The sequence below is a fragment of the Bactrocera tryoni genome, chromosome 2, assembly GCF_016617805.1.
Source record: "Bactrocera tryoni isolate S06 chromosome 2, CSIRO_BtryS06_freeze2, whole genome shotgun sequence".
In the NCBI taxonomy this organism is placed as follows: domain Eukaryota; kingdom Metazoa; phylum Arthropoda; class Insecta; order Diptera; family Tephritidae; genus Bactrocera; species Bactrocera tryoni.
In genome coordinates this window covers 30162702-30185918 of record NC_052500.1, presented here as the reverse complement: position 1 = coordinate 30185918, position 23217 = coordinate 30162702, and the positions used below count along the sequence as shown (strand labels likewise).

General features: G+C 34.2%; 1 protein-coding gene across 7 annotated transcripts; it reads right to left on the bottom strand.

Annotated features, from left to right (window-relative positions):
• Positions 1 to 1244: 1244 nt before the first annotated feature.
• On the bottom strand, positions 1245 to 22822 carry LOC120767212 (zinc finger protein 473). 7 transcript variants are annotated; one of them, XM_040093021.1, is made up of 9 exons: positions 22665 to 22822; positions 17895 to 18215; positions 12110 to 12637; positions 11326 to 11506; positions 9940 to 11196; positions 8431 to 8598; positions 7620 to 8357; positions 7351 to 7560; positions 1245 to 5929 (listed from the first exon to the last, which is right to left on the bottom strand). In XM_040093021.1, exons 2-9 carry the CDS (start codon positions 18093 to 18095, stop codon positions 5403 to 5405), a joined length of 3810 nt encoding a protein of 1269 aa, XP_039948955.1. In that variant the 5' UTR covers positions 18096 to 18215; positions 22665 to 22822; the 3' UTR covers positions 1245 to 5402. The 7 variants fall into 7 exon arrangements, with proteins under 7 accessions (XP_039948955.1, XP_039948959.1, XP_039948957.1 ...); XM_040093025.1 differs by having other exon boundaries at positions 10024 to 11196; XM_040093023.1 differs by having other exon boundaries at positions 17895 to 18163.
• Between the last annotated feature and the right edge of the window lie 395 nt (positions 22823 to 23217).

Sequence of the window (23217 nt, the reverse complement as noted above, 5' to 3'; positions counted from 1 at the left end):
TTTATTTGATTCATTATAATGTTGTGTTGTTGAGTCTGTAATAAATTAATAATTATCACTGATAATTAATATTAAATAAACTGATTTTGCAAGTATTAAAATAAAACAAAACACGGGTCAACAGATAGTTACCACAATTTTACCGTATTAGTGGTGTGATGGGTTGCAAATAATGCATTAATAAAATAATTAAGTTAACATTTGAATTGTTGCTTTTATTTTATTTCGTAGTCCCGATAATCTTAATTAAAAATATATATATTTTTTTAATTTTAATCTCGAATACCGGATTAAAAAACAATTTCAACCCACGTTATTGAAAAATAATAAAAAATAAATCTCGAAAATCTAATTAAAAATTTATTTTTACTTTTAAAATTTGTTTTTAATTTTTAATCCTAAATACCGAGTTGAAAAAAAAAAACAAGAGAAAATTTTAAATTCCGATAATTTTAATGAAAAATATTTCTCTTTTCTTCATTTTTAATCTCAAATACCAGATTAAAAACAAAAACCATTTCATCCTAAGTTATTTAAAAATAAAAAAAAAAACAAATCTCAAAAACCGGATTGAAAATTTATTTATAATTTTTAAAATTTGTTTTTAATTATTAATCCTACTCGGTAGAAAAAACAAGAAAAAACAAAAAATTTTAGTCCCAAAGTTATTATTAAAAATTTACGAAGAAACTATTTTAGAATTTTCGTTTTTCCGCGTTTGCATAATTGGTGCTCTGCAATTTTGGTTATATATTAAAGAGCAAAGCCAATTTTTAATGTTTTTGTCGTGTTTGTATTAAATTGTTTTCAGATATAACATACAGTAAAAACTATTTATTTAAATCTTTACTCGTTTAGCGCTTTTCACTCTAGCTGTCAACTAAAAAAAAATTATGTGTTACTATAATCTTTGCAGTAAAAAATGTTTTCTCTCTTTCTAATCCAAGATGTTTAGCATTAAAAATTGAAATTTCATTCCAAGATGTTTAATAAAAATTTACTTTTTAATCCCAACATCATGGATTAAAAATTAAATTTTTAATTTTTGATTCGATTTTGAAAATTTAATTTAAAAAAATTTTGCATCTAAAATTCGCAACCCTGGTTGTGTGTAATGTAAACAAACCACAAATGTCAATAATTCGCCGCCAAAACAACTAAATAATAACAGAAATAAAACCTGATTCTAACAACAAAAAATCCTAAAAATTACAAACCACAAAAGAAATAAATAAAACACACGATCATATTATTTTCAAAAGCAAATCAAATATATATGTATGTATATATAATTGCAGTGCATTAAAGTATATAGTAAGGTTTATGTTTATAGCAATTGTTATTTCTTGCTGTTGTTGCAATTGTTTAACGATATATTGTAAGCTTTTCATTGAAGAGTTCAACTTAAAACAGTGCATACATTTCTATTTTTTATGCGCTACAATATTTTTTGTTTATTAAAACATGTTAGTTTTTGCTTTCATTTGACAAACTGTGATTTAGTTGATACAAGGATATGTTTTTATTACTATTTCTTATTATTACAACTTTAATTATGTTTTGTTTTTGCTGTTATATATATATGCATTTTTTAATTGGTTGATATTTTACTTTTTTAAAGTATAAATTCCAATATATATTTTTAAATATGTTAATCAGCGACAAAGCGATCAGCAATAATTTTCTTCTTCTTAATAATAATACATATGTATCTATTTATACATTCTCAGTGTATTAAACGTAACTTCATACACATTCTAGTAGACTGCGCTATTGATTGGCATACATTTATTTTAATTTTTTTGTAATTGCTGACAATTACGCATTTTTCTGGAAGCCGCTAAAAATGATGCACATTTACAAAGCAAAATCAAACTTTCAACATTGCCATTATCATTTCTTAATTAACTCTTCTTAACTTTGCGCTGGTACATAAGGTGGCCAAACTGTACAAAAGCGCTAGCGCTTTCTTATTTTTTACCGTGTAAGCGTCTTGCTCATAAGAATTTTATTTGCGACCAACAAAGTGTACCAGTATTGTAACCAAGTAGCCACCAATATGTCCATGTTCAATACTATGCAGTTACATTATTTAAGCGTTTACACATGCGACAATGTCTATGCTCTTCAACGCTTCTAGTTAGTTAGTGCTTGTGTAAAGTTAGTTGCATATTAATAGCTAATACCTATATGTTTTTCATTGTCACCCTTGCATTTATGCTTATCGAACGCTCAGCGCGCTTAATAATGTATTTGAAGATCTTTATATTTTTGTGTGTTTTTGGTTTTGTAATTAACCATTAGTATATATTAATTGCATTACTTTTATACCCATTTAATAACAATCATTGTTGTTTTAGTTGTTAGCTTAGTAAATGAGCTTAAGTGTATATTGTATATATGTATATATATATATATATATATTATTATAAACTAACGCTATGTTTGCAATAATTTTAGCATTATTTCATTTATTAGTAATGTGTGTATATATGTAAGCATTAGATTGCTATTTCTTACAAAATATTTTGCTGGTGTTATTGTTTACTACGCTTCCTTAACGCTGCTGCTCATACGAAAAAATCAAACCCCACCTTTGTATGGTGCCTTATTAATAACTATCCGTTATCCTTTTATCGTACATTTATTTATGCGTATCGATTAATTGTAAATTAAAGCGTTAACAGTTATTTATTTTTATTTTTAATTTTTATGTTTAGTTTCATATTTGCAGTTGCTATGTATAATTGGTTAGTTTATATATTTTATTTGTGTCTATGCAGTTGATAAATATGTATGTATGTAAATGATGTATCGATGATTTCAGTTATTATGTGAATACTTTCTGCACCAGTTGAAGTTTCAAAGTGGAAATTTAAATTTGGGTCAGTCATAATATAATAATAATGTAGCACATAGATGAGAGAAGATAATAAATATGATGTTATTAGACATCAAATTATCAAAGAGAAAATTAAAAGAGAATATAAATAAAAATGAAAATAAAATAGGCAAATTAAAAATTTGTGTTGCTTGAGGGCGTGCTTTTTCTTACGAAAATATTTTTGTTGTGAATTTCTTGTTTACATTTTGATGATTTTTTGTGATTTACAATAGGTTTGTTTCTTAACTGCTTAGCATCACTAGTCAGACAAGTTTTTACTGAAAAAGCGTTTTTAACACAAAAGAACATTATGATATTTCCTTGGTAATTTCTTCTAGTTCCCCGAGCTTTTGCTCAATTATTTCGCACTTTGTGAGAGTAACTTGTCAATTTTCGCATTCTTCTTCGTGATGGTAGCTAGAGTCACTTGCAGTCCGGAAACAAACTTTTTATCAACTGTATGTATGTTATGTATTTTTGTGTATATGTACGTACGTGTGCTACAAGTTAGTTCAACTACTTTATGATTAACGGATCCAATAACATATTTATATATATGTATATATAAAGTATGTATAGCATGTATGTATGTATAACTAATTTAATGATTTTCTTTTAATGTTCACTAAGTTGTCGCTTTAAAACTTTTTCGTAGGCTTTTATTTTAGACTTCTTTTAATATTTGCTTATTATTGCTGCTGCCTTAATTTCTAGTTGCATGTAAATGAATAATTTAATTTGGAATTGTACACGTTCTTATGCTGGCTTGCGTACATATTTAAATTTTTCTTCTCTTACTTTTCTTCCATCAATAATAGTAATACCGAATTTCAAATGTTTAACTTTAATTTACAATTTTTGCATATACTACGCTTAAAGCCATACTACTACACATCTAATTTTATCTTTCATATCATACTTAATTTTCTATCCAACAAAAAATTAAATCAAAGTCAATTATGACAATAGTTCTCTCTCTGTTATGCTAATTACCACTCGTCTCTCTTGAGAGTCACTTAATTTTACTCATTTCTAAAATGCGAATAATACAGCGTATCTCTTTATATTTTACTTTTAAATATTTAATAAATTGTAATTTAATTAAAAATGGTTGTCACAGAAAAATTATAAACCATTTAGCTGCAGATAATAAGGAAAACCTAACGAGTCGAAAATAAAACAGGGTGAAAACAAATATCGAGATCGCAACCTCACTACACTTTGTTGTTGATTTTTTTCAAAATACTTCTTTATACATATATGTAATCATGTTATTAAATATGTATGTATGCTTTGTATTATATACAACTCCCGCCGATACCCTACATATTTGTATGTATGTATCTTAAACATATAAGCATATAAGGTATATAAAATTGGATGGCACGATTTGTATTCTTCATAGTATGCAAAGAAACCGTAGAACGAAGAGAACATGATTTTCGAAAATATCTGTCAGTACATATTCAATAATTTTATCGCAAATGTGACACATAAAACCTGTTGGAAATTTTTAATCGAAATTGTGTCTAAAATTTTTATTTTATTTTTAATAAGATTTAAAATAAATAAAGCATTTGGAAGCATATTTTTATTAAAAATATAAAAAAAGTAATTTACAAATTCTATTAATGTCTGAAACATATGATGCCAACTCAAATTTGGCACTTCACAAAGTTTAAGTAACACTTTTAGGTAATGTTACATTCACAATTCAGCACACATCCAATCGTTTTTACCCAAACACGCTGTTAATCAGCTTAGAATGAAACTGAATAAAGTAAGCGTGAAAAACACTGTTTGCGTAAAAATAAATGCCGCTACTTTAAAAGTAGAGCTTTAGAAAACTCGTCATATTGCACAAAACTACCATTCGGGACTTTCAACATAAAAAGTTCGAAATAAACAGTAAAGCTGAAAAGTAAAGCTTAAAAATAGAGTTTTCAAATCAACACAATAGAATAAGAAATTGCTCACTAATTCAGGTTTATGCTAAGCGGAGAACAGCGTGTCGCGAGGTTTTGAATATTTAGCGACAATCTGACTTCATTTTCAAAGTAAATGTTGGGGCTTAAACTTATGTTCTAATTATATAGTGATAAAAATGTTGCTCGTGTTCTTAATATTGGACTCAAGATATATATGCGCGCGTACAATAATGCAGCACGGTTAATGTTGTATATGTAAATGACTTAAATTAAAAACTTAGAAATATTATATGTGCAGAAAAATAAACTTCTTTTACTATACGAATTCCGTCTTACTTTAATGCTTACGCGCCATATAAAATGTTGCCTTTTCACAATCACGTCAGCAACTTGCAGTCTCGGTTGCACTACTAAGCCCCAGTCGCCATTGTGGCTGGGTAATAGCAGCTGCAGCCTCGCGTTTATCTCAGCACCGTTCTATCCACCTCGCTTATATCATTAACATTATTGTTGTTGTTGTTATTATTATTATTATTATTATTGAACGCTGCCGTCAACGCGCCTCACCAGTGTGTGAAATTATGCTGCTGTTAGTAAACCACCGGATGTTGCTCAACATTCGCTGGCAGGTGCTGCAGTTGCATGGCGGCGCGCGCCAAGACGCCCGGATCGGTTTGTATGAGTGCGATAGGCACGGGTGGCGGTTGTTGCGGTTGAGGTTGTGGTGCATGAGCTTGTTGTTGTGCTTGCGCCTGTGTTTGTTGGTGATGCGCCTGTTGCTGTTGCTGGTGTTGGCGATGTTGTTCCTGCTGTTGTTGATGTTGTATGGATAATTGTAGTAATTGTTGTTGTTGTTGTTGCTGCTGCTGCTGCTGCTGTTGATGTTGTTGCTGCTGCTGTTGCACCTGTTGTTGGTGCTGTTGATGTGCTTGTTGCTGCTGTTGTTGCTGTTGCTGCTGTTGTTGTTGCTGCTGCTGCTGCGGCTTCTGATTATTATGCGAAGTTATCGTTGAGGTAACCAACGGCACCAGACTAGGGGCCAACTGCACGGCATTTGCCGCAGCTGCGCCCGATGTAATTTGTTGGATGGTGTGCATGGTCGGTGTTTGATGAGGAACTGAGCGGAAATGTGAAAATTCATAATTATGTATTGTTAGCAAAATTAAAATCCTAAATGAAATCCCTAATTTGCTAAAAAACGTCATGAACAATAATATTAATAATTTAAAACAAAAATGAAAAAATAACTGTGACCCAGTCGAGTATCTATGTATATAGTATATAGTCAGTAAGCAATCTCTAGTGACTATTTGAGACATTTTGAAGTAAAATCATAATTTGTGACAAGTTACTATTCACAACACAGTCTCTAGTCTGTTGTCACAAAATATTGTCTCAAATTTGTCACCTCATAGTTAGCTGGTCACAAAGCTAAAAAGAACTCTTCTTTGCCATTTTGAATATATTGACAAGTCACTTATAGAGATCATCATCGCTACTAATCGACTGTAATCGATATTTTGTAAGCAACTCAAACACGAAAAAGTTAAAAAAAAAATAAATTTAAATATGGTATTTGTATATTTTTATTTTATTGGTCATTTTGCTTTTGACTATGTTATAGAAAATGTCATATTTATTATCGACAAATATATTTTCGTTCAAGTGTAAATATGTACATCTTTAAATAATGAAACGTAAGAGCTGATTTTCAATTAAGAGATTTTGTAACTGTCACGTACTGAATTGCAAAATCGTCTCAAGTCACAAAAACAGTATTAATTTAAAATCTGAATTTTAGAGACTTGTGCCTGTATCACAGTGAAGAATTCCGGTATAAAATTGAACTTTGGAAAACCAAGAAAAAAAACGTAAAGCTCGGGTGACCCTAACCTATAATACGCTTGCAGGTGCATTTCTAATAGAACAAAGATATATAAGGATAAGGGTTCAAAAAGATATTTATCTTTGCTTTTAAAGATCAGTTTGTATGAAAACTATATGCTACAGTAGGCCGATCTGAACAATTTGTTTGGAGATTGTACCGTTGCTTAGATAATTTTGTAAAGAAATCTCAATCAATAAAAAAGTTGAACATGCAGGGAAACATATTCGATCGTTCAGTTTGTATGGCAGCTATATGCAATAGTGGCCCGATATCGGCGGTTCCAACAAATGCGCATGTGCAAAATTTCAGATCGATATCACAAAAACTAAGGGACTAGGTTCGCGTATATAGACGGACAAAAAGACGAGCATGGCCAAATCGACTTAGATCGTCATGCCGACTTATATATTTTATATGGTCGCCGACGTTTCTTTTTGTGTGTTACAAACTACCCATTCAGGGTATAAAAATTATTAAGGTATCTGTTAACATAAGAATGATTTATAAGGAAATTTGAAAGTTATTTTCCCCCGAATTGTTTTAGCAACCAAAAGTGTCAAGCACCGTAAGAGCACTAAACATATTTACTGCTCCAGTTGGATATCTTATTTTACTTAATATCACGCTTTTAAAATCATTTTAACACTTACGAAATATTGGTTTTATTTCCTCTTTGACTGACGTCAGTATACCAGCTGGGATTTGCGGATGAGGCTGCGGCGGAGGAGGCATTACCGCATCGGGATGGTTCATCTTCATGTGACGCTTCAAATTTCCACGCTCAACAAAAGCTTTGCTGCATAATGTGCACGCGTGTGGTTTCTCGCCCGAATGCGAACGCATATGCGAGACAAGATGACCTTTAAGAAATATAGCTTAATATACTCACAATTTTTATTGAATTTTAAAAATCTCTTACCCTTGCATATAAAGGTCTTGGGACATTTCTCACATGAAAACGGACGTTCACATTCCTGTCCTTTAGTGTGACTACGTTGGTGGAACAGCAGATTTCCTTTGAGTGGAAACGACTTACCACAAGTCTCACAAGCGAAAGGACGATCACCAGTGTGACAACGTGACATATGATTGATGAGATGCTCTTTACGAGTGAATGGCTTGTTGCACACATTACAACAATGTGGATTGTCACTGGAGTGTTGGCGCATATGATTGTTTAGATGCTCTTTACGCGTAAATGTCTTTTGACAATACTCGCATTTATGCGGTGAATCGCCAGTATGCAAACGTACATGATTCGTCAAATGCTCCTTGCGTGTAAAGGTCTTCTTGCAGTAACTGCAACGATGAGGAGATTCACCAGTATGCTGACGCACATGATTTACCAGATGCTCCTTTCGTGTGAATGTTTTTGTGCAGTATGTGCACTTGTGCGGCGATTCTCCGGTATGTTGCCTAATATGATTCACCATATGATCTTTGCGCGTAAATGCCTTCGTGCAATAGGTGCATTTGAACGGTGTTTCACCAGTATGCTGACGTATGTGATTTACTAGGTGTTCCTTGCGTGTGAACGTTTTCAAGCAATATGTGCAACGATGAGGCGATTCGCCGGTATGTTGACGTACATGATTTAGCAAATGTTCCTTGCGTGTAAATGTTTTCGAGCAGAAATCGCAACGATGAGGTGTTTCGCCTGTGAATTGAGTTTATAGGATTAGTTTTGGAAATCATCACAACTGTTTCACTGAGATAAGACGTATACGTACCGGTATGCCAGAGAATGTGATTGGTAAAGTGCTCCTTGCGACTGAAACTTTTGCCGCATATCTCACATCTAAATGGTGTGTCATTAGTGTGTGAACGCATATGATTAGCTAGGTGCTCTTTGCGTGTATACTTCTTGCCACATACATCGCACTGGTGAGGTGTTTGGCCTATAAGAAAAAAAAAACAAAATTGTTTAGCATATTTATGTATCTGCACTTAAATGATTGTGTTTATGAAATGGTGCTAAAGAATGGAAATGTTTTATAATTGGACACACGTAGTTAAAGGTAACTTTTGACAATTATTTACTTGAAAATTCAACACCACTTTGTTTTACAAGATTATTTAGAGTGGTGGGTGGTGGATAGAAGGATGGTTCCTCTTCTTCCTTTTTAATCCTAACAAATTCATTGTAAACATCGTGAGAATAAAATGGAAACATTATTTATATTATTTTAAAGTCTTGACTAACAAAACCTCAAGCAATTTATTATATTTAAAATATACTAAACACAGTGTTGTATTTTCAAAATAAGACGCGTGAGGGTTGCAGGATCAAAGATGATGTGATGAGAGCAACTCTCATTTTTTCAAAATTCTCTCTCAAACGCGTTCCATTATTATGTTGGTAGCGATGAAGATCAGGGAATTTTGAACAACTGATATCAAAAAGGCGAGATGCCAGAAATAAATCGGCTTATAATAACTGACAAACTCAGTACGAATCTAAATTTCAAGCAAGACAAATAATTTTGAATTATGTGCAACTATTGTGATATTTTATTATGAGTTGTATTGTCCCTTTGCTATACATTACATGACTTTTGAAAAATTTATGTCATTTATCTGCGTAATAAACCGATATTTATTTATAATGTGAATGCATTTGAGTCCACTCGGGTAATGACCTTCTAAAAATAATATCGAAATGCAAAATGTTCCAATCTGTTTTTTTTTTTCAAAAGTGGTTTCATTAAAAAATGTTATAAAATAATGCTAGTTTTGACAGCCCACTCTCCTCAAATCAAAGAGTTTCGTGTTTCGCGTGTTTAATTTCCTCGCTTTGCTTGACAATTCATACCTTAACAATAAAGCGGAGTGTTTGTTAGAATGAAAGTATTGCTTTTCATGCTTCTCTCTAATAAAAATGGCGACTGTTGCTCGGCAAAGCGTAAAATGATAAGAGCTGCCCAATATTTTGCTATGCTTTGCTTTGCGTCGGCTTGATGTGAACAAACTCGTACAACTATCTACCTATCTAGTTTGATTGCAGTTTAGAGTTTATCCAATAAGAATTGAATTTAATCGGCATCTGCTAAACAAACAAAGCAATTTCTCATTCAAACTTAAAGCAGTTGGAGCTGATTTGCAAATTATACATGACACACTAAATAAAAACCACTCCAGTAATAAATTCTCATTGTTTGCATAAATGACGTGAATGAAATTATATGAAATATTGTGAGGTTAAAGAGGGGATTTGTTTTTTAACGCGCCCCACCACTCACCAGTGTGCCACATGTAGTGGTTAACATAGTGTTCCTTGCGCGTGAAGGACTTCTTACAAATATCGCAACGATGTGGCGTCTCACCCGTGTGTTTGCGCACATGATTCACCATGTGCTCCTTCCGTGTGAATGTCTTTGCGCAATATTGGCACCGGAAAGGTGTCTCGCCCGTATGCGAACGAAAGTGGTTGTCCAAATGTTCCTTGCGTGCAAATGTCTTCTGGCAGATCGTACATGCAAATGGTTTATCGGTCGAATGTCGTTTCATATGCCGTTCCAAACTGGCATTGTTAGCGAATACATTGAAACAAACGATGCACGTAAACATTGGTCCACCGATGTGAATCTTCCCATGGCGCGTTAAATCTTGTGAAGTTGTGAAGCCCTGTCCACAAACCTGGCAATTGAATGGTTTCCGTTCACTATGATAACGTCGATGTACGATCAATTGATAGCGAAATTGGAAGATTTTGCCGCAAATGTCACAGACATGTGTACCAGTAGCGATGGGAGTGCCATCCGGAGCAAGCGCGATGGTTGTTGTCTGATCCACAACCGGTAGGCCACCCTCCATTTTTGGCATCAGTAGCTCCCCGGTCACAGTTGGGGTTGCTGTTACAGCCGTTGCGGGGGCAGTGGTGGTGCCACTAGTGCTGATTGCCGTCGTTAGATTGGTAGTTGTTGTGGGGGCCACAACACCGCTTGTTGTATTTGCGGCTGCCGCGGCAGCAGCAGCAGCGACAGCGGCAGCATTAGCGCTGGCCACAACGGCCGCAACTGCAGCATTGTTGCTCGCATTACCATGCGGTGGTGGTGGTGCAGGATTGGGTACTGCATGTGCAGCCTGATTCATGACATCACCGTGAATTTTACCAAAAACTTCATGATAGGTAAAAAGCTGGGAAAAGTCTTCAATGTTAACTTTATACATTTCAATAGGCGGTTTGCCCATTCCAACATCGTCTTTAACTTCGGTTTTCGGCGCACCTAGGGTTATGGTAGTAGCACCGGACGTCGTCGGCGCGGACGATGCTGTTGCGCCTACGTGTTGCATAACTAAAGATTGATTTAACTTCCCGTTATCTAAAAATGGTTTCTCCTCTTTAATATTCTCTCGTTGTAAGAGTTGTTGTTGTTGGGGCTGTTGATGCTGTTGTTGAGTTTGCTGTGACTGCTGCACAGCGGCAGTTACATGTTGCTGCTGCGAAACATGCTGCTGTTGTTGCTGTCGATTGTCATCGCTGGCATTTACTGCAGCTGCAAATAAATAATAAACATTAAGACTAATAAAATTAGGCAACAATAAATTAACACTCCATTTTTGGCAAATCGACCACGAAAAGCTAAAAAAGCAAGAAAAATTCAAATTGCAAATTTTTGCATTACCGTGAATTTGTAATGCATTAGCTTGCTGTTGCTGTTGTTGCTGCTGAAGTTGAACCTGTTGTTGTGCATGTGTATCCTGCTCCGTCGTTTGCTGCCGCTGATGTTGTGTGATTATTGTTCCATTTGGCAAAATATTGTAGGGAAGCGCTTGACCATTTGAAACGACCCAATATTTGCTCAACTGAAAAAATAAATTGATGGATAATTTATATAGAAACGTACATACTATATATAAAATGAAAGAGAAATAAAATTAGCTGTATTCAATAAAAAAAATAAATTAAATGAGATTAGTGCGATTGTATGAATGAAAGTCAACAGAAAACTCTTAGAAAATAGGTAATAGAAGGTAAATTATAGTAAATCTTTGCAATTAAGCCATTATTGAAAACAAAAAACGATTAACCAGCAAGCGGGTCATTAGAGAATTTTGTTTGTCGTGCATTGGAAATTATGAATCTACAAGCGGAAGCTCGAAAATATTTTGCGGAATATTAGTTGATAAACCTTCGCTGTAATTATTATGTTATGTAATCTAACCCAACACATTTCATGCAGAATGCATGGCCCTTCTTTTAAAACTTTCTATAGAATCAGCGGCGGACGTTTAATGTAACTCCAAAGTGTTGATTTTTGCGTGTTTATGTTTTTGTTTCGATGATTGTGCGCATTGAATGAACCGGTGATTGGTTGATAATGCATGATGAGCTAGTGAGTAAGTGAGTGAGTTTTTAATTTTGCTCATTTATTGTATTGTTGTTGTACTACGACGGAAAACTCTTACGTTTGGTGCATTTGGCAATAGTGCAGTTGTGGTTGATGCCGTTGCTAATGTGTCTCCAGTTGAATTTATTGTTTGTTGCTGCTGATGTGTTTGTTGTTGGTGCTGTTGCAATGCCGTTTGGCCTATCTTTGTGTCAGCAATATTGCCAGTAACGACAGTTGCAGGATTCGTAACACTTATGCTAAGACCACCGATGGTTACTGGCGTCGCGGTTAGAGTGGTTGGTGTGCCACCTCCAGCTGCAACGGCCGCAATTGTCGCCGCCGTCAAAGTGGCTATTGAAACTGGCTGCTGTTGGACTGGGGCTGTCAGTGGTATTAAGGTATTACCGGCAACACCAACCATGCCTCCTGCTGTCCCAGCGGGTACAGTGGCTATAGTGGAAGGGGTTGTCACTATGGCAGTGGAGCCCCCACCACCAACTCCACCACTTGCATTGCTCAACGACATTGAATTACTCTGTTGCTGCGTCGGCTGCAGCTGCAATTGTTGTTGTTGTGCTGTTTGTTGTCTTCGGATTTGCTGTGGCTGCAACATGTTGTGGATGCTTTTAAAAATGAAATATCACAATTTCAGACTCAAAGGATTTCTTTTCTTATTTAGGATGCAAATTGTTATTTTTGGCATTATTTTTGTAAGCTACATAACATTCATATACGTTTATATATGCACGTGATTTGTTTGCCAACCAACAGCTCTTTTAGCACATACAATATTCTAGATGCAGGAACGTATATCCACAAATGGCTGTGTGTATGTGATGTAGATGTATGTGTAAGTATATGCGTCTGCTTGCTCGTATGAAAATTTGTTCTCAAAAATCATCGTCCAATATACATATGTATGTGAGTGTTTACAAATGAGTGCAAATGAATTAATACACAGGTAAAGTGAGATTTTAGACAAATGCATAATATTTCATGTCCACAAATATACTCGCACACATACTTATGTACATATATTACACAAAAATACAACATACGGCACATATGCATACAAGTGAGTAGAGAAATCCATACAAAGTCAAATGTCAAATGAAAATAGCTACAAGAAGTTCATTAAAAGAAGCTTATGTAAGCTCATGACATTACGATTATCTGTTAGATGAATATCGATAATATTTTACCTATGTAAGTATATGGATGTGGTTCAAGCTGATGTCAATTTTATATTATATGTGTTATCGCTTCGTCTGTGTAAATTCGGTAACATTTTTGTGTAACTAGGACATTTTATCGGTTCTTAAATATTAAAAATTAATTAAGAACCGAATATGAAAGCATGGAAGCATTGCATATTTTTGATACAAAATCCTAGATTCCTAGATTAGTACTACCTTTTTTATATTCGTGAGAAGTTTGATCTGATGTGTCAATAGTGTGTGTTTTAAAGCTGTTTACGACGCGAAAAGTGTGTTCCACGAAAATCATCGTATTTGCAATAGAGAGATTACAGATCGAATCGACGAATTTCGTTGAATTTTTTGCGTATGAAGCATGTCAAAGGTAAAAGATTAAAATCTTTTGCAAAAACGAGATACAGGCGAATTCAAAAAAGAAATGCTTGACAACATTCCTGAGGACCAAACATTCATCAAACGCTTCATTATTGGTGACGAGGCATCTGTTTATGAATATGACGTCAAAACTGTCCAACAATATAGCTAATGACGCTCTAAAAATGAGCTTAAATCGAAAAACCAAAAATTCCGGACCGTAAATGGAAAAATGGATTATAGTAGGTGAAAATGTATTTTTTTGTTAGCCCGGGGAAAATTCAAGATTCATTTGTTTATTCCTAACAAGATAACGTAAAATAAATAGACAAAGATTGCACCGCAAACATAGGGTTTTGTACCCTCTCAGGTTGATTACATATTTAAACCAGCCAAAGCTATAACCCTCCATTAAAAACTTCGCATGAAGCGTGTTTTGGAGTTTTTGCCAATTCCTCTCTCTGTCTCCTCCTTCTTCCTTGCGGATCAGCTCCTTTATGGTATGAGGACCCACCGCCATGAAAGGTCAGACCCAACTATGATAGGAAATGCTGCGGAGCGGGCGAGCTCATCATTTCTGGCTATACCTTTGTGACCGGGCAGCCAAATGAAGTGCACATTCCCGCACCTTCTCAGATCTTGATCTCATAAGCAGAGATTGCTTCAAGTGCCACTTGACTATCGCTAATAATATCGCTAATTAATATTAAAATTATTTGACTATTTGATGCGTTTAATCTCAACAAGAGATATTGGTCTTAAATATTTGTATATAGGCATAATATCTTAATTTCAAGCCGAATTTTAGCAAAAAAGACAAATTACGGTCCCCCACCAAATCCACAGCGACCATATTCACAAACTGGACGAAGGAGTATAGACTTGAGCTTAACATTGCAGTCGACGGCGTCAAAATTCCGACTGTCAACAATCCTAAGATTTTAGGTGTAACATTCGACAGTCTATGCTCCTTCTCTCCTCATACGACCGCGATTATCGACAAAGTACAGAGCCGCAACAAAATCCTGAAGTCGCTAGCCGGCAGCACATGGGGAAAAGACAAAGAAACGTTGTTGGCAACATACAAGGCAATCGGCCGGCCGGTCCTCAATTACGCAGCCCCCATATGGTCGTCTGGATGCAGTGGTACGCAGATGAGGAAACTACAGACCTGTCAAAACACTGCACTCCGGACCACTACAGGATGCCTTTTGATGTCTCCCATTGAACACCTCCACAGTGAGACGCTTATGATCCCAGTTAAGGAGCATAATGAACTCCTCTCCAGGCAGTTCCTGCTGGGATGCTTTCGCAGAAATCACCCCTGCAGTCATCTGCTTGGAGCGGAACCGCCTCCTAGGAGCATCAAAAGGTCATTCCTGGATTACGTCGACGACGTCGTACAGTACGCCGACCGGACTTCGGACGCAACTAACTTTAGACAGGCCATCAACACCTTCACCGACTCCCTTCCGTGACCGCCATTCACAGCGGGAGCCAGGTTAAAACATCCAGAATTCATACCCGACGTATGTCCTGCATGCCCGAGTCTCCGCATGATACTGACCACCTCTTTGCATGCCCCATAAACCCCACCCATCTAACACCCTCCTCCCTTTGGTCCGACCCCGTCGAAACAGCACGTTTCTTGGGCCTACCGTTAGATGACATCGACGACAACACAAATGACATTTTACCATCCCAACGGGGATTGAATTTCCGTTAAAACAACAACAACATTACGGTTATACTTGCCTTATGAAACTTTTACATCAAATTTTAAAACTTCAAATGTTTTCCTCACAAATCACGTTTACAAAAGCGGTAAACATCGAGATTTTTCTTATAGTGGTTTCCAAAAAAAATTAAGATAGGTATTCTGAAAAACTCTCTACATACTACTAACAGAAAAAAGACAAATCTGGGTGGTTACAAACAATAATATGTAATATGTATTATTATGTACATTTATACAATTCGTGTATACTTACATACATACATATGTATGTATGTATGTACATAGGCATTTCAAGTATCTGATTTAAGGCTATCTTAATATTTATAACAATACGATTATATTCAATAAGAACAAACCTATTTAAAACTGCAGGAAAAACAAAAATATTATCGCAAAATGGGAGCGCCATCCCATAAAATGGGCCAAGACATTTCATGGTAAGCTATACTCCGCATATACAACGAAACACAAATTCCTTTGCCATATTGAATAGAAACACTAAAAGCTAAGGACAGCAGAGGCAAAGTAAGAACTATTCGTTATGAAAAGGACTTGGTGGAAAAAGAGAAAGAGCAGAATCAGAGATGAGGTGTGGCGTTAATCAAAAGGCACGAACATTCATTTAATTGTGATAGGGTAAATTATACATACATATGTGTGTATATGTAAGGAGAGTTTCTTAGTAAGCAAAGGATTTGCGCTGCAAAATGTTTCGTAGCCTAAACGAATAGAAGGGGGTTGAATTAGGCTAGAGAGAGGACAATTAGACTGCAAGCGACATTTAATAATTTATATAAACTACATTTGAATATACTGTATGCATAAAAGTATGGTTATATTTTTAAAGTTAGAATGTGTTAAATTATTTTGAAGGTGAACTGAAACTGCTAAACATAAACGCATAGAGAAAGATATGGAAGTGAAACAATGAGTAAATTAATTAAATTCAAATATGTATAAAAAACTAGATGGGGGAAATAATTTGTGAGAATTTTTAGTTACAATGAAATACATATATTGTTTATAACAAAATTGATTAAATATGTATTAATAATCAGTTAAAAAAATTAAGCTATTTGAATAAAATCGAATTTTCGCCTCTCTTGACCGCTCTCAAAAACCAAAATGCAAATGGATAGACATAAAATTGGTTTTTATAAGAAGTTTTTTCATCTAAATTGCTAAATATAAATTTACTTAATATAAGATCAGACATTTCATAAATTCAAGAAGATAATCTCTATTAAGTATCTATACATACATATGTACATACATACATATGTACATACATGTGTATGTATCGTCTATATGTAGATATATTTCTGAACCAATAAATTTTTGTAAAGCTAGTCGTAATTTTTATAAAACCCTATGTACGTAATTACGGTAAGCGCTACAACTATATAAGTATGTATATGAGTATTCAATTTTGGCGGTCGCTGTAGCTGGTGTGAAACACGAGCAACTAACAATACTAAAAACAAGAAAAAACGTTAACTTCGGGTGCACCGAAGCTAATATACCCTTCACAGGTACATTTCTTTCAGTAACTACATACATATGTGTTTCGTTTGTATGGAAGCTATAATCCGATCTGAACAATTTTTTCGGAGATTATATTATTACCTTAAGCAGTAATCCATGTCAAATTTCGAGAAGATACCACGTCAAAAAGAAAGTTTTCCATACAAGCCCTTGATTCCAATCATTCAGTTTGTATGGGAGCTAGATGCTATAGTTAACTGATCTGAACAATTTCTTCGGAGATTACAATGTTGGCTTAGAAAATAATCTCTACCAAATTTTGTGAAGATGCATTGTCAAATGTGAAAGTTTTCCATACAAGAACTTGATTCCGATCGTTCAGTTTGTATGACAGTTATATGTTATAGTGGTCCGATATCGGCAGCTCCGACAATTGAACAGCTTCTTGGAGAGAATGTGACGTTTGCAAAATTTCAAAACGATACCTTAATACCTGAGGGACTATTTCGTACATATGTATGTATGTATAGACAGACGGACATGGCTAAATCGGCTCAGCTCAACATACTGATCATTTATATATGTACTTATAGGGTCTCTGACGCTTCCTTCTGGGTGTTACAAACTTCGTGACAAACTTAATATACCATGTTCAGCGTATAAAAATTCTTTAATACTTATTCAGCTTAAAACTTGTAAGCCCGAGATTTATTTATTAAGATTTATTTACGATACATTTAATTTAATGTAAATTAAAAAAACATAATTTTTATTATTTACTTCAATTATTATTAAACATAAATGTATGCAAAGATGAGATGGAATCCGAGTGCAATATGAAATATGAGATAGAATCCGAGACGGACGATGCAAATAATTATTGTTATTGATATTATTATAAAGCTCAGTTACAGCGTGAGTAGACGTGAAGTGATTAATATAAATCAAATAAGAATATAACCAACAAAACAAATATTTATTTTACTATAAAAGCATATTAACCAAAGTTGGCAAGAAATAAACACAGACACTGATTTATTATATTATTATTTGCCAGGAAAACTCACCTCGTTTAGTTGTTGGTTTTGCGTCTGTTGTTGCTGTAATTGCAGTTGATGTAAATGATGAGAATTGTTAAGATGTTGCTGTGGTGAATGTCGTTGCTGTTGTTGATATTGCCGATTCAATTCATTAGCAGTGGCAACAGTAATTGTGGCTTTCGCTGACTCACCAGGAGTTGCTTTTACTGCTGCATGTTCACTATTCATTTTCTAAACACCACAGAATTCTGTTCTGCATGGCGAACATCTTCGATAATATTTTGAAGTGCAGTGCACTATCATTGAATTTAAATATTATATAACTTTATATACTCTTGAAATTTATTGCTATTAAAAAGTATTGTACGATTATACATAAGTACATATGTACATAAATATACTTATTGTTTATTATTTCGTCTTTCGTTAGTTATGCATATACAATGCATATGTACATATGTATATATGCATGTATATATGGTCATTATTTTATAAAGATTCACCAGAGAACATAAAAGATCGAGGAGGTGCAAGTTTGTCGGCGAACATTTGTAATATTTCAACCGGGGAATTCACATAACAACGATGGAATTCACCCCGTGAAATTTATTTTTGATCTTAACAAAAAGGAATCTGTAATTACAGCTTTGTTAACATTATTAACATTAACAGGGAATATTGTTGGGATATACTTATGTACATATTTATGCCATACGATTTCTAAAATTTTTATTTTTCTTAATGTTCTCTGGATGCATATTATCATAGATAGCAAGGGTCTCAAAATTTACCAATTAACAATCCTTGAAAAACTAAAACATCCAAAAATATTGCAAAATGACTTTAACTTGTAAGACCAATGACAATATGAAGGATTTGTAAATTCTAATATCCACTATTATCCGTGCAACTAAATGATTAGGCATCTAAAAAAATTTAATAATTGCACTTATCGAGGTTTGAGTTCTGTATTGTATCCAGAAACTATTACAAGTAATCTTCCTACTCCCTACCATAAACAGACCGATTTTTACTTTATGAACATAGTAAGAAAAAAAACATAAAAATTAAAAACCGCCTAAATGACTGCGACTTCGTGACCACCGTACATAACACCTCTACCTCACATCAACCTTTTTCCCCTTTCGATCTATTTTTCGGCTCTTATATTTTGCCATTCCTCTTGCTCAATGCATGCAATTACGTTTGGATGTGTATGAATGCATATCAGCAAAATTTGTAGGTTTGAATGTGTGCGTTTACTTCCAATTTGCTCTCTTTACGACTTTATTCACAAAAAAAAAGCTTCCTCTCGCTCTTGCCAATGCCCCGCCGCATCAAGTGAGAATAGAACAACAAATACACCTTACCGCACTAATGCCAATAAGATAAAATACTACTACAGTAATGCAGAACTCCGACCCCTTCGCCAAAAACGACGACACGACATCAGCCCGCATATTGCCTATCTGTTGTCCAGCGCTTTTGAATTTCTATTATTTTATTTCCGCCATATGTACGTACATATGTATGTATACTTAATGAATTGAAAATTCTAAAAATTAAAGGTAGTAAATAAATAAACACATATTAAGCAGAATAGTTGATTGACAAAACCGTATGAAATATTCAATCCAAGGCGTATAATCAAGTTCGTTTGCTTTATTACTCATTTAATTAAAGTTCATTCATTCTCTTTGCACTCTCTCTCCCTCTCCCAAATTTGTTATAGTCATCGTCATAATTATCTTCATAATCCACTGTCTTCGTGCTTTCGTACTGCTATGTTGAGTTTTAGCTGAGACTGAGCTATTAAATGTTCGTTCTATTGCTATGAGCTTCTGCCGTTGTTCAGACGTTTGATTTCGTTTTCCATTATACTCAATTAGAGTGCATTTCATAATTGTTTAATAAATAAAAAACGAAATTTAGTCGAGGTGAAGGTGGGGCAAAGTGATTGCAAAGTAGATATAGAGATTTGAGAAGGGATAGAATACATTTTTTTGCGCAAAGCAGCAGTTTTCCATCTGTCGTAACTTAAAATGCTTAATTTTTTAAGTTTAACCATTAATATAATAAATATGATACAAACATTGAAAATATTATACTACTACTATCTACCTAGTTCATAATTCATATTTCTGCTGAACAAACTACAAACACAATACAAGTGTCAAAAAATTGTTTGACTTTCCCTGACCTTGACGTCTCCGTCCCCCACCCACCAAAAACCTGAATGTAAATTTTTATCAAAACAAATTTACATTTATCAAAAACAAATACATTCAGCACAATATTTTAATACAATAAGAGTATCACCATTGTTCGTGTTCTATCAGATCACTGCAAAAGTGATCTTCTGTCCATACAATATTTGTTATTCTATAACAAAGAACCTTTTCCAAAGCTTAAATTATTTATTGCGTACATATGTATTTCAACTAAATTTTGCATATAATTTTACATGCGAGTATGTTAAGTAAATAACATCCATATGGCGGCAAGAATGTACTTATGTATATACAATTGTATGTATGTTTGTACGTCAAATTGTGCATTCGCGGGCAAGGCATCGGGCTGTCGATTTCTTGTTACGCACGGCCTAGGTATATTTCAAAGCTCATTTCATTCCCGCATAAATGCAACCCTGCCTTCGCTGCCTGCTCACTCGCTCATAAACTCGCTTATACGCTATTGCTTCCCCAACCCAATTGCTTCGCATTCAACCAGCCAGCCGAACGTTTACCCACTCACACACACTTCTCAACCTAATACCTGATACATATTTACAATTACCAGAATGACACGATGACGTTAATAAGTCGTCTTTTCTGTACGTAAATGTTTAAGTTTTCGCCTCTTCCAAATCTATATTCATACTTATGTATGTATTATTTGGTTATTTGTTCGCTTCACTTTACAAGAATTATGACAATTGCAAATTCCGAGCTGATTACGAGTCACTTGATTTTCAAAATATTGCACTTTACACTTATATGCGACGAAACATTTTACATTTATCTGTGCTTTAGTTTCAGTTTTAGCTAATATTTAAGACTTGCATTTTTTAACACAAAGTTTCTAAAAACATTTAATATGCACATTTAGAAGTTTCATAAACAAATTATTCACTCCACTGTGCATATTCGAATATATTTTTTCTTAATGGGATGCCATTGAAGAATAACTTTTGAATTAACTTGATTTAGAGGGGAAGAACTTTGGTGTCAAGCAAAAAACAAGGAAGAAAGAATCCGAATAGAACAAAATACGTCGGCGGAGGTGAGACGACGAGTTAAGGTGCGTAGACTGAAATCAACTGAACCGAATTAGGTGGAGAGAAGTGAAGAGAACTCATCGAATTCGCTGCCATTTCCTCAGCCGCCAACACGGTAAGCATAGTGGCTTTCAAACGTTGATTTTGCTGAGAGGGAGATGAGAACGAAGAAATAACAAATGTACGTACAACCAGAATGATTGACGCTCAATTTAGTGCACTCCTATTAATCGGCCGCTGCGCCTGACGCGTCAGACAACTGCTTTTACACAGATTCTGATTAACGAAAAGTGAGGGGCCAATACCCAATCAACAGTGCTGTTTCTTATTGGGAAAGGTAGCGGCACCATCCAATTGGTAAAGTGATATACTGGTCTTCAAATAAACTGAGAGGAAACTTTAAACATTCGTAAAGATACTAAGGATTCTAGGTTAAACTTTTAAAAATTATATACATAATTAAAATATATACATTTTTTTTTTAATTAAGGAAAGCATCAATTGAAATAAAATGCGTACATTCACATTCAACATAGCTTTCAATGAGAAGCATAATATTAATTATTTGTATTTTTAGAAACATCGGCGCCTCCATATTTATTGTTTATAAACAAATGCTAATTGGGTATAAATCATATTGACCCTTCTTAGAAAACACATCCCCTCCCAAGTTCATATTTCCAACCAGACATAAACATTGTGCTCTCTCTTTACCCGACCAGCAACTCTTAGATAGCACAACAAAATACATGCACACAGCGTCATTCGCTGCCGCTACATAAGCAACTTCAATCAGAGACATAAAACATATATACATATGTTTTATGTTCTCTGCTTCAATGGAATAGCCGCGGTTCTGCGGCTATGAACGACGCATGCCCACAAAGGTCATATTGAAAATTTTGGGAGGAGCGATGAGAAGGCGGTTACGCGCTCTTTACACAACCATAGCATATGTTTTTAATTTAACTTAAATATGAAACATTACTCATTGCTGGTATATGGAATATATATTTTACTTGCTATTTAATTTTAATGCATACTACGTATTTTATTTAAAAACAATTACATAAAACTTTCAAATACACTTTGCTTCTTATAAATCTCACTTTTGCGGATACAGCAAACATTAGGTGAAATAACTGGATAAAAACTATTACTCATTCATTGAGCTTTTATTTTTTATCATTTTCACGCACTCAAATTTAATTTTCCCACTTTTTCAAATATAAACAATTGTAAACAAATGCTAAAATATGCGCCAATCTTTAAGGCAGTGCTACGCTTTTACATCTGGCAGCACTCCCAAGCACCACTCCTCTCTACTGGCGACACTTTGTTTAGCTTTAACCGAATCCCGACGATGCTTTGACGAATTAACACATCTCAAACTCACGAATTCCTTAATGGCCGTCGCCACCACCTTCGTCTTCGAATATAGTTCTAAACTCTTGTCTTCTCAAAGTGTCATTTCACTTTCAGAAAATTCATATAAGAATCTTTATTTTTTCAAACTATACCTATTAATTTTGCACACTCTTGCATAAATTTTGTTTATACACAATCTTCACTTATCACTTTTATACTTGGATAGCTTTTTGTAATGTTTTGAAATTAAATTTCTTATCAGAATAAAATAAAAGTTCAGACTTTTCCAACGAGAAATATTCTACCCGAACTCCTCAACGATTGCCAAATATTAAGAACGGTGCCATATGTTTTAAAGCTTTTGTTCTATAGAAAGTTGCCACACATTACTAATTTGTTTAGTACACACCTAGGTATGCAAATACGGAAATATTTAGGCCCAAGTTATTCAAATATTATAAGTTCTATTGTAAGGCATAATTTTTAGTTTATATTTCAGCTAAGTGGAAAGATATCTCGCTTACTAAAAAATAAAAACTAACTTTCCTAAAATGTTTCCTTTAAAAAGCAGAAATAATTATATCTTTGATAACGAAAATTTTAGTAATAAAATAATAAAATTTAAATAAAAAATTTGTTTTTGGCCTTATAATATTTATAATAAAATTTTGGTTTGATTTGTTAGGTTTCTTACGTAGCTGGACA

Coding starts and splice junctions, on each gene's coding strand:
- LOC120767212 (XM_040093021.1), bottom strand. CDS start 18,095: ATGAATAGTGAACATGCAGCAGTAAAAGCAACTCCTGGTGAGTCAGCG. Junction 12,638..17,894: donor AAAACCAACAACTAAACGAG/GTGAGTTTTCCT, acceptor AACATGTTGCAG/CCACAGCAAATCCGAAGACA. Junction 8,599..9,939: donor CCACTACATGTGGCACACTG/GTGAGTGGTGGG, acceptor TTTTTCTTATAG/GCCAAACACCTCACCAGTGC.